The following is a 12142-nucleotide window of genomic DNA, read 5'->3' on the forward strand; positions in this document are numbered from 1 at the left end:
GACCCCCGGATCTTTCCAGGCGGCCCCTTTGGGTTCCGTTCCTCATCTGACAGTTTTCTCCCCGTGTCTCCTGTAGATTCTTCTTCTGGAAGCAGCTGGGAGCGTGATGACTTCAGAAAATGATATTAGCAAGACCACGCCAACCTGGAACAAAGATTTCCTCCCGGACGCCATCCCGCTGTCTCACCCTGGGACCGTGCGGAGGAACCCCCTGGGCCCCACGGGTGAGTGGATCGGCCTGGAAGAGGGGGGGTCCCTGAGGGTCCCTCCCCTCATTCTTCAGGGGGCCCCCTGGATGCAGGCTGCCCAGTGGGGTCAGTGTGAGACTGGAAGCTCAGGGACCCCCAGGTGGGCAGAGGTGGTGGGGAGCTGGACTTCTCTTGCTGGGGGTTTCAGGATGTTCATTAGAGCTGGGGGGGGGCAGCGGCCAGTCTGACCTTGGCCTTGTTCTTTCTGCAGGATATGCCGGACAGATGGGACCTCCTGGACCCGTGGGCCCCTCGGGGCTCCCTGGACCGCCTGGATCGAAAGGCGAAAGGGGCCAGATGGGGGAGATGGGCCCCAGGGGGCCCCCAGGTCAGTCCTGCCCATGGTTCACATGCTGGGCTTCCATTGGCCTGGGAGGTGGAATCCATGAGGCCCCTGAGGCCGGCCTGATGCGGATGCATCCCGGGGGGCAGCGGGGCCGGTCCTGCCCCTGCCAGCCCAGGAGCCCTTCTCTGCCCCACTCACTGCCCACTCAGTGGTGTCCTTCCTTCCTGGAGCCTCAGGTTCCCTGGCTGAATGAGGCAACAGCAGGAGAAGGGCCACAGCCTGTGCCAGCTCTGCCTCTGGTGCCCTGGACGGGGTCCAGGAGCGGGCCTTGAGGGGCTTCCGTGCCAAGGGGGTACCGCCCCCCCGCCCTATCTCCTCTGGCCAGGGGACACCGCTGGGCCGGCAGGGAGAGGTCTCGGTCACCTTTCCATGACACTGACCTCCCAGGGAGTCTGCCCAAATCTGGGATGGCCACATTCAGCCCCTTCCTTTAAAAAATGGGAAACTGAGGCCAGAGAATGGGAATGGCCATAGGGAGATCCGGTGCGTGTCTGTGGCAGAACTAGAACTCAGAGCCCGTTCTTCCTCCTCCCAAGGACGGCTCATCCCACGTGCCCAAGGGGCCGGCCGCCTGCCCCTCTCTGGCCACTTTCCTCCTCACAGTGGTCAGTGATTACTCCCTAAGGGAGAAGAGAAGCTGCTTATTGGGATGTTCCATTGCTGTTACAAAGCAGTGGCATCCGGGCCAGAAACAGGGCAAGAAGTCATCCCGTCCAGCCCCCTGCCTCCGGGCTGAAGCGTCCTTATGCCACTGCAGAAATCGGGCCCTTTCGTGCTAGATGGATACTCACCAGTCTGTCCTTGCTTCTGATTTTAGGGCTCCTGGGGCCGCAGGGCCCAAGGGGACTTCCTGGAGAGACTGGGCTCCCCGGGCCGCCTGGGCCCCCCGGCCCTCCTGGCAGCCCTGGTCTTCCATCCCCATTCCAGCAGGGGGTTCTGTATTCCCTCCAGCCTGCAGGAGAGAAGGAAAGTAAGTGCCCACTGTGCTTCCTTGCCCCCCTTCCCATCAGGGAACGGGGTGGGGGCCCCTGTGGCACCTCTCAGGAAGGGGAGCTTGTCTCGGGGGGGAGCTTTGCCCCTGCTCTCCCTGGGCCGCTACCTCCTGGGGTGGAAGGGCTGAGGAAAAGCAAGAAGATGAGAACAGAGGAGGGCTCACATGTTTGGGGGTCGGCGGGGTCACTGGGGAGCTCGTGGGTCACCCACGAGCTGGGGGCACTTAAGGCAGTGTCTTCTCCAGGCCTCTCTGGCCCTCAGAACGTGAGCCTGGTGACGGTGAGCCCAGGCTGGACTGTGGTCTAGCCTCTATCAGTCTGGCTCAGGAGGAGCTGCAGCCACCTTCCTAAAATGACCTTTGGAACCTACTGAAAGGTTCATTGTGAGCAGCTCTCTGAGCCTCCCACTCTATGAGCTCCAGACTCTCTGAGCCCCCCTCCCCATGAATCCCCTGCTTTATGAACCCCCCGCTCTCTGGGCCCCCCACTCTACAAACTTCATTGCACAGAGGAGGGAAAGGGACCTGCCCAATGAAGGGGATCTCGGGCAGGATTTGAGCCCAGGCCCTCTGATTCCCACCCCCTTTGCCCATCGTTCCGCCAGGGCTCTGGGAGGGCTCCCTGCTGTTTGAGATACCCGGCTCAGTGTGCAGGGCTGGGGGCTCCTCGGGGTCCCCTGGCTGGATAATGCACATGCCCCACCACCTGAGAAGAGCTTTGCCACGAAGGGCACTGGGAGCTTCTCATGGCACAGTGGGCAGTGGAAGGCTGGTGGCCGCCATCTTACTGCGCCATCTTGGAGCAATTGCTTCCCTTCTCTGGGCCTGACTCCTCATATGTGGGGAAGTGGCCCTAGTGACCCACAAGTGATGAGAAAAGCCAGGCCAGCGTGGACGGCTGAATGCAGGGGGACAGCTTGTCCCTAGGCCCCCTGGAGGGTTTTGACCCCAAATTCCCCTCTGCCCACCCAAGGATGGTCCCTGAGCGTGGCCTCCCTTCTCCATCTCTCTGTGGCCTCCTGAGGGAGGTGGGGATTGGCGCTCTCTCACGGCCTGAGCCCTTCCCCAGACGACAGCAGCCAGGCTGTGTGTCCATCCTTCAGGTGGTTGCTTTGGGGGGAGCCGCCAGGGGCCGTCCTGGACTGGCTCCCCTGAGTAAGGGGTTGTTATGGCTCTCTTACAGATGGTGATTCCCAGCTGTCCTCCACCATAGTAGACACCATCATGGCAGGGATCCCTGGGCCTCGGGGCCCGCCTGGCCCTCCAGGTAAGCGCCCAGCCAGACGTGCCCTCCAGCCAGAGCCCTGGAGAGGGCGGTGTCTCCGGAATCAGGCCCTGGGCTCAAATTCTGCCTCTGGGTGACCCTGGGCAAGACTGTTCAGTTCCCTGGTCTCAGTTTTCTCATCTTTCAACAAGGGTGTTAGAATCATTGGCCCCCGAAGTCCCTTATGTGCCCTCAGTAAATCCGGGCATGGGGGCCACGTGGATCCAGGGATGAGGGCCACGTTTCAGGACCAGGAGAAGGATGTGACATCCTCCCCTGAGGGGTGATGGTCAGAACCCTGGCAGATTATGGTGAAAGGCCCCTTATGAAGAAGCCCCACAGGGTTTTCCATTCGATCCTGGAAAGGACAGAAGCTGCTGGTCTTTACTGAGGAACTAGGGTGGGGGGACAAGACCAGACCTCCTCTCTGGTGGCTGAAGGCAGGAAGGACCGGACTGAGGTGGGCCGGCCCAGCAGCACCTGCAGCCAAGAGTCCCGCCTGGGCCAGCTTATGCAGGTCCAGGTGGGGTTTCCCCGGTTTCCTGGCTTCCAGAGCAGCATCTTTACCCGCTCTGGCCCAGCTGCCTCCGGCTTGTTCAAGGACATTCTAAGTCAGGAAGCCTAGCTTTAAATCCGGTGCTCAGGGGCCACACTCTGCATTTGCAGGGTCCTTCATTTACGGATTTATTTTTCATAAGGAGGGATCCCTGCAGGACGTTCCAGGGCAAGGCCCTTGCCCTTTCTGGTCTCAGCTCCTCATTTTTACTTTGCCTTTCCGTATCTCAGTTCCTCATTTTTAAATGCTGGTTGGACTAAAAGGCTTTGGAAGTTTCTCCAGCTCCGGTTCCGGGATCTGAGGAGCCTCTGCTGGGCAGCCCCTGCCCTTTGCAGTCTTCAGGGCCCTTCTTCATAGGAGGAGCTTGATTAGACAACTTGCACATTCCCTCTAAATCCTGTGATCCTGGAGCTAAACGGGCACCTCTGTGGGTTGCTGGCGGCTCACTCTCCCAGGTCTCCCACACCATGCATGCCTGGTTGGGCAGGAAGGTTAAGAATAGGACCTGCCTCTTGCATGGAAGCTGATTGATGTGTCTTCTTTGCCCACAGGACCACCTGGACCCTCTGGACCCAATGGCCCTCCAGGCCCCATGGGAGTTCCAGGCTCTCAGGTAAGGAAATCCTGACCGGGGATAGCAAAAAATGGTGGACACAGGAAAACCTCTGATTAAAAGGAGGAACTAACTCTCCTTCCCTTCCCCATTCCACCGAGGTCACCTCCCAGGAGGTTACTGCAGGTAAGACAGGGGTCTTCTGTCTGTTCTAGCCTGATGCGAGGCAACGTTTAATCTGGATAAATGGGAAACAAGCGCTCAGCCTTTAAAAAAGACTTTTCATCCCCAGGAACCTTGACATGACCTAAAGTACTCTTGTGTGGGGCAGAGTGTGTTGGGATTGAGGCAGAGAAATAGATTTAAAATCTTGCCTCTACCATCTCTGGGCCTGTTTCCTCAACTAGAAGATGCCTCTGTGGGTCCTCCAGCTCCAGACTGGAACATCAGCCCAAAAAGTGTGCCAGGGCAGAGTGCTTGTCGACAGATAAGCTTAAAAGTCCCCAGGAAGGAGCCGTGGGTCTCCAACAATTAGGGGCAGAGACATTGGCCGTTGCTGGAGGCTCCATTTCCCTCTACATATTTCCTGTATGATCAACAAGTCCCTGTATTAAGGGGAGCTGATAAATGCCATCTCCCCGACAAAGCCCATCTCCTCCTGGAGAAGACTGGCCATAGCAGAACTAAAGTCTCCTTCCAAGCCCAAATCCAGCCCCTGCAAGTCCTTCCTCACTAGAAAGAGGGTCCTCTGAGTGAGTGATGGGTCCCAGCTGCTGCACTCCTTTCAAGGGAGCCTCCCTTCCTTTGCAGCCTTCAGGGCCTTTCTTTGTAGCAGAAGCTTTCACAGTCCCTCTAAATCCTGTGATCCTGGAGCACCTCTCCCTGGGAGGATCTGCCTTTGAACAGAATGTACCTGGAGAGCCAGGTGTGGACTCAAAACAACTGGATTAAGAAATGGTGGGAACCTCAAGTGTGGCTGGCAGTGGGGCCTGACCACCTGCCACGGCTGCCAGCTGTCCATGGCTGCAACGGCAGGGTCAGGGCTTGTGGAGAAGGGAATTAGCCTCGTGCTCGGACGTCTGGGAAGCTGCCCACACCTTCACGGCATGGCGTTAATCAATTAGCTGTCTTGTACAAGCTCAAACGTAGTTGAACATTTTCTTTTTTATGATTATTATTTTCAAATGTTTTACTTTTTTCCAACTACATATAAAAACGCTCTCTAATCTTAGGGGTTTTTTTTTAATTTTTGAGTTCCAAATTCTTTCCTTCCCTCCTTTCTCTTCCCCCGAGATGAGAAGGCAGCAATTCGATACTGGTTATTCATGTGCACTCATGCAAAACACATTTCCATATTAACCATGTTGTGGAAGAAATTACAGACCCCAAAGAAAATGTATGTAAAAAACATGCTTTGATCTACATTCAGTTTTTCAGAGGTCGATGGCATTTTTTCTTCTAAGTCCCTCAGAGCTGTATTGCTGAGAAGAGCTAAACCCCTCAGAGCTGAGCACGGGACAAAATTGCCGTTAACTGCACACAGTGTCTCCTGGGGCTGCTCACTTCACTTTGCATCAACTCAGAGGAGTCTTTCCAAGATTTTCTGAAAGCATCCTGCTCGCCATTTCTTATAGCAAGAGTATTCCATCAAAGTCACAACTTGTTCAGCCATGGCCCAACTCCGATCCTTTTATGTAAAAGCTCCTAAATCGTGTGTAATCCCAACTGTGGCTATTCGATATTTGAATGTTTTCTTTCTAACTGATTGTGATTTTTTGCCCTTAATCTGGGAGCTCTAGAACGGTTATAATATTCCTGGGAGTTTTTATTTTGGGATCTTCTAGAAGGTGATAGATGGAGTTTGGGGTGTTTCTTTTTTCCTGCAAAATCTCAGATCTCCATTTGCTCGATGTCTTCTAATAAGTTACCACTTTGCTCTTTTTTATTTTATTTATTTATTTTTATTTTTGCTGAGGCAATTGAGGTTAAGTGACTTGCCCAGGATCATACAGCCGGGAAGTGTTAAGTGAGTGAGACCAGAGTTGAATTTGGATCCTACTGACTTCAGGACTGTACCACCTAGTTGCCCCTTCTTCTTAATTTAAAAAAAATTTTCCCTCAGCTAAATAAATAAACAAGCAAACATAAGTAAATATAAAAATAAAAATAAAGAAGAATATAGTGAACTCTCTGAGTTCTGGCAGTCACTGACCATCCTGCAAAACACCAAAGTGGCTGCTAGTGATGGCCTGTCTCCCTCTATAAAATATAAGCTGTTTGAGGCTAAGGATTATTTTATTCTTGTCTTTTGTTTCTAATACCCAGCACACTGTGGTGCTTAATAAGTGCTTGCCATCTGGGCTTATATGATACCACTGTATACCATCTATTCTTAAAAAAAAGAAAAAGCAGCCAAAACTGTGGGAGGGGCCACTTTATGGAGTCTTCCAACTGGGTGCACCATGCCTGTTCCACACAAGCCTCCCTCAGAGTGCTTGGACATGAACAAGCTAAAGCAAAGAGACATTATATTTCATTAACGAAACATTTATTGAACACCTACTGTGTGCAGAGCTGGGGTATGTAGCAAAATCAATGGTGTGTATACCTAGGGCAATCATCCACATATTGGAAATTTGTACCTAGACTATAAAAGTCACAAAACTATTTTGCTTCTAGTTTAAATTTGAACCAGTAAAGGTTGGCTCTGTGCAGGAGACAACCCCTCCCCGCTCCGTGTGGAGGTGCAGTGGTTGGATGAAATTGGAGCTTGAATTGATATTGAATTGATACAGGAAAGCCGTAAGGCCATATTCATCTTTCATTGGACATAATTGATTTCAGTGGATTTTAAAAGGAATTTAAAAAAATAATAGGAATGGATATGAGAGTTAGGGGTTAGAAGAGAAAACTACTGAACATATGAACTTTTAAAAAAATACCCCAGGAGGAGTTTGAAAATATCAAATGAGAAGATTATAACTCTTCTTGATTTGGATATTTTTCTCCCGATGATTTTATACAACGAAATTTATAGGTTTATTAATTTACAGGTTTAAATTACAGGTTATATTTATATGGCTGGAAGGAAGACAAATATATTTTGTTTTGCATCTTATATAAAATACTTAAAATGCTGACAAGATGAAAATGTTTTAGGACAGCAATCCTAAGTGACAATTAAGTGTGTACCTTATTAAACATGCTTGCAGTAGGTCTCCATACGGTCTAAAAGAACATCTCATTGGCTGGAACTAGAATGCATATTTCTTAACGCAAGAAAATTCTTGGCATCTAGATTTTAAATTAATTTCTGAGCCATTGTCTCCCTGCCTTAACCTTTTTTATCCTCACCATTCCCCACCTGTCAACTCTTCAGTACTAATTCTTTAGAAGAATTTGAATCTGGACATAGGAGACAAGACACATGCTGGGGAAGCTCACAAGAACACAATTAAGTGGAGCCATAGTTGAAAGGGGAAAAACTCTCCTTCCCATTATGAATTGTCCAAAGAAAGCTGGGAGTTCAGGAAAGGGAAAATAAAACTCTTTGCCTTCTAACCTATAAGTACTTTTTGGTTCTTTCCCAAATCTCAGGTTTTTAGATTGAATTCAAGAGAGTATAAGAATTATAACGAATTGATAATTTGTTTATAATCATTGCTAGTGTTGACATTAGAAATGGAAAATAGCATTATCAGTTTACATTGGAATATTTAAGTATCTCACTGCTATTATTATTTTGCCCAATTTTTTATTATAGTTTTTATTTACAAGACATACATGGGTAATTTTTCAGCATTGACAGTTGCAAAACCTTCTGTTCCAACTTTTCCCCTCCTTCCCCCCTCCCTCAGATGGCAGGTTGACCAATACATGTTACATATGTTAAAGTATAAATTAAATACAATATATGTATACATGTCCATACAATTATTTTGCTGCACAAGAAGAATTTAGTGTACAATTAGCCTGTGAAGGAAATCCAAAATGCAGGTGGACAAAAATAGAGGGATTGGGAATTCTATGTAGTGGTTCATCATCATCTCCCAGAGTTCTTTCGCTGGGTGTTGCTGGTTCAGTTCATTCCTGCTCTATTGGAGTTGATTTGATTCATCTCATTATTGGAGAGAGCCACATCCATCAGAATTGATCATCATACAGTATTGTTGTTGAAGTGTATAATGATCTCCTGGTTCTGCTCATTTCCCTCAGCATCAGTTCCTGTCAGTCTCTCCAGGTCTTTCTGAAATCCTCCTGCTGGTCATTTCTTACAGAACAATAATATTCCATAATATTCATATACTACAATTTATTCAGATATTCTCCAATTGATGGACATTCGCTCAGTTTCCACTTTCTATCCACTACAAAAAAGGGCTGCCACAAACATTCTTGCACATACAGGTCCCTTTCCCTGCTGGTCAAAGGGTATGCACAGTTTGATAACTTTTTGAGCATAGTTCCAAATCTTTGCCCAATTTTTAAGTAAAATTTTAGTCATTTGGACTTAGGTTTTCTGTTTAAACTTTTAAATTTTAAATAAAAGCTTATGACAAAGTAATTTTAAATTAAAGGAAGTAGTCAGGATCTTGATTCTCACATCTCCAAATCAAGATGTTCATTTGCTAATCATCAAAAAAGATCGTGTAAAGGCTTTATTTGCACCTAGCTCCATGGTTATTCAGATATAGTTGACTGGTAAGGGAAATATGGAGGGTAGACTATTCCAAGAATATACACACTTTGGATGACAAATTGGCCATGGGAGTCATGGATATTTTGAAGCATCTTATTGAATTTTCCGATTTTCTTTTGTTATTTGTCTCCCATCCTTTTGTGTTTGAGAGACTGGTAGTCATAGTACATAGTCAGAACTATGTCTTTTGGAAATATTTGTCATACAATGCTTCAATTTTACATAAAACCACAGTAGAATACTACCAAACTCATGATTTGTAGCCAAAACTAAGACTATTTTTTATTTGCCTTTGCCAGTAACAATATCGTGGTTTTTTGTGCGGTATTTATATTTGCTTGTTTTTGGTGATTGGAAAACTTAAGACTCCAAATCTTATTCCTTTAAGATAACAGATTTAGTAAATTTTGCTGAGTTTGTGGGGTTATTTTGAAAGAAATATTCTCACATGGCTATAAATTAGGTTATGTTTGGCAAAATGGAATTATTCTCATGTGGCTTAGTAGATGAAATTTTGGAAACTCGGGTGGAGGTTGAAGTAAAAAGCCAGAAGAATAATGATTATCACCTATCACTACCATTTCACCGTCTTCAGGTGTGTCCCGAGTTCATTTTAACAAGTTAATTTAAAGTTATCCAGTTTGGGATGATTATTCTTCTGTCTAGATTTTATTTTCATAGCTGTTTTACTATAGGATAGAAGCCTGCCTGTTTACATTTATGTAAAATATTTACAGTGTAAAGGGTGGCAGTTTACTCTGAAATCACGTTTAAATAAGAAATTAAAGTCAGAACTTATTTTTTAAAAGTCTCACCAACTGCAGAAGGGGATGCTGGTGAGCCTGCGTAGCAAGGTTCCCAGAGTTCAGGTTGAAGGGAATGAAGAAAAGAGAGGAGGGTCCAGTGCTTCCCATAACGGGGGGACCTGTGACCTTTCATGAGGGATTTGGGGCTGGGGGCTCAGTCCAGAGCTCAGCTGGGAGGCAGAAGCTGCAGCTGCACAATCCTGGAAAGAGGTCAGGGTAGCGAGAGCCCGTTAGTCCTCTCTTCCCGTAAGAACAAACTGTTTCCAGGCTTAATGGCCATCATCTTATTTATCCATCTTGATTATTTATCCATTGGGAAATGACTCTTGGCTCAGTTCACACAAAAACTTGGTAATTTCATGTGATCAAAATCTTATTTTATTTCATGATGGTCTCTGTCCTTTGATTGGCTGAGAGTTCTCCCCTATAAATGGTCTCTGCCCTTTGATTGGCTGAGAGTTCTCCCCTGTAAATGGTCTCTGTCCTTTGATTGGTTGAGAGTTCTCCCCTATAAATGGTCTCTGCCCTTTGATTGGCTGAGAGTTCTCCCCTGTAAATGGTCTCTGCCCTTTGTTTGGCTGAGAGTTCTCCCCTGTAAATGGTCTCTGCCCTTTGATTGGCTGAGAGTTCTCCCCTGTAAATGGTCTCTGCCCTTTGATTGGCTGAGAGTTCTCCCCTGTAAATGGTCTCTGCCCTTTGATTGGCTGAGAGTTCTCCCCTATAAATGGTCTCTGCCCTTTGATTGGCTGAGAGTTCTCCCCTGTAAATGGTCTCTGCCCTTTGATTGGTTGAGAGTTCTCCCCTATAATGGTCTCTTGATTGGTTGAGAGTTCTCCCTATGAACAGTGCCTTCCGTGTGGTTCTCTTAACTCAGTAGTTCGGTGATTTTTAGGGACCCTTGTAGGAATCTCCCCCTCCCCCTTGTCCCGGAAGTGGCCAGCAGCATCTGCTGCCCTGTCACAAAGAGAACTATGTTCGGGACAAGTTGAGATTTACTGAGTTTCCTTCACTTAGTAACAATCTCTTTTTTTATTCTTTCATTTTATTTTTAGGGTGAACCTGGTTCAAAAGGAATAGAAAAGGGAAAAGAGGTAAAAAAAACACCTAAATGTTTTCCCCCGCCTTTTACCGGTGCTGGCGCAGTTTAGGGCTTTCTCAGTGCCCCGACATGAATTTGGGGTCAGAGGATCCGGTCTCCTACGGTTCTAGAGGGAGGGCGGAAGGGACGTCGGGGCCTCCAGCCCACCTCACCCCCATTTTGCAGATGAGGAAACGTCCGGTGAGGGCGGTGATTGCTCCTAGACCACGCAGGCGGCGAGGGGCAGCCAGGCCTGGCTCGTGGCCTGGGGCCTCCCTTCCCGCTGTCTCCCTGGTCCTCAGTTTCCTCATCTGTAGAATGACCAGAGGCCCGGCCAGCATCCCCGCGGCCTCCCCCAGCTCTGGGGGCCGGGCTCCCTGGGTCTGCGGCCCCCCCAACCAGCGGGCCGAGCCGGGTGCTTGCTTGTCCCCGTAGAGCGAGGGGGTGCAGCAGCTCCGAGAAGCGCTGAAGATCTTAGCCGAGAGGGTGCTGATTCTGGAGCACATGATCGGGATCCACGGTGAGCCTCTGGGGCCCGGGCCGGGGATGGAAGCCCGGGAGCCCAGCTGCCGAGCCTGGAGGAGCAGGCCGCTTCCTTCTCTCAGGGAATTCCCCCAGGGATCCCCACCCGTCCCCTGCCCACCTGCCCCTCTCCTGGAGAAACAACTGGGGCTCCAAAGCTGCCCAAACCAAACGGGAGCTTGCGCTCTTTGGGGGCAGACAGGTGGGAGCCTGAGCCCCCCAGGCCCACCTGTATCCTCCGCCTCCTGGGAGTCTTTTGAGCCCCCCAATCTCACCTATGTTCTTCAGCCTCCTCCACCACCCTTGGGGTTTCCCAGGAGGCTCCCCCAGGGCACCCCATCCCCCAAAGGTCTTGTGGCCCCCTCCCCAGCCTGTGTCTGTGCCGTCTTTCCTTCCTTCCAGACCCGCTGGCTTCCACCGAACCGGGCTCTGGACAAGAGGGCGCGCTTGGCTCCGCCTCACAGAGCAGCAAGATGAAGCGAGGGGGCTCCTTGGGCCCCCCCCAGCCCTACAACAGCATCTCCTCCTTGCTCGACGGCCTGGAAGCCCGAAGGAACGGCACCGAGAGCCGCAGCCTGAACTAGGCGGCCCGCCCCCCAGACCACCGTGCGCTGATTAAAGATACAGTATCTCTATGGACAAAAGGGCTCGAGGTGCTGGTCCTGAGCCCAGAGCGTGGGAAGCTGGGGGCTGGGGGGCAGGAGAGCCGGGCCCACGGAGGTGCCTCGGGGTCTTTCCAGACAGGCCGTGAGCAGTGGTCGTCCTCCCCCTGCTACGAGTGGGGGTCTGGGCTGGCGGGAGGGGGCTCGGCTCAGGGGGCTCACGGGGCTCTCCCACCAGGGGCAGGGGAGAGGGCCCCACTAGGGCGAGGAGCTTGCCCTGCTGGGCTGGCTCTCTGTCACAGCAGCTTGGCAACAGGACCCCATGGGTCTCCGGTGCCCCTGGATACCTCCCCACCGCGTGTGCTGGACCAATCCTGGGCCAACTCCCTGGAAGAAGAGCTTGTGTTTCTGACTCGTGTGCCCTCCGGTCCTCAGTGCTGTGCCCTTTTGTCACCCCCCAGTAAAAGAGGAAAACAA

At 50.1% G+C, this 12142-nt stretch overlaps 1 protein-coding gene across 14 annotated transcripts in view; it reads left to right on the plus strand.

Moving 5' to 3' along the window:
• COL26A1 (collagen type XXVI alpha 1 chain) overlaps positions 1-12142 on the plus strand; it is a 190875-nt gene extending 178733 nt beyond the window's left edge. For 13 of the 14 annotated variants that reach the window (XM_074264211.1, XM_074264213.1, XM_074264208.1 and 10 more), the window contains 8 exons: positions 77-224; positions 460-576; positions 1412-1564; positions 2769-2852; positions 3957-4018; positions 10516-10554; positions 10977-11061; positions 11466-12142. In XM_074264211.1, the coding sequence (XP_074120312.1) occupies positions 77-224; positions 460-576; positions 1412-1564; positions 2769-2852; positions 3957-4018; positions 10516-10554; positions 10977-11061; positions 11466-11647 (870 nt within the window). In that variant the 3' untranslated portion in view covers positions 11648-12142. Of the gene's footprint in view, positions 1-76; positions 253-424; positions 577-1411; positions 1565-2768; positions 2853-3956; positions 4019-10515; positions 10555-10976; positions 11062-11465 lie in introns of all 14 variants that reach the window. The other variant, XM_074264206.1, reaches the window with a different exon arrangement.

Source organism: Sminthopsis crassicaudata, chromosome 4, assembly GCF_048593235.1.
Source record: "Sminthopsis crassicaudata isolate SCR6 chromosome 4, ASM4859323v1, whole genome shotgun sequence".
NCBI classification, from domain to species: Eukaryota; Metazoa; Chordata; class Mammalia; order Dasyuromorphia; family Dasyuridae; genus Sminthopsis; species Sminthopsis crassicaudata.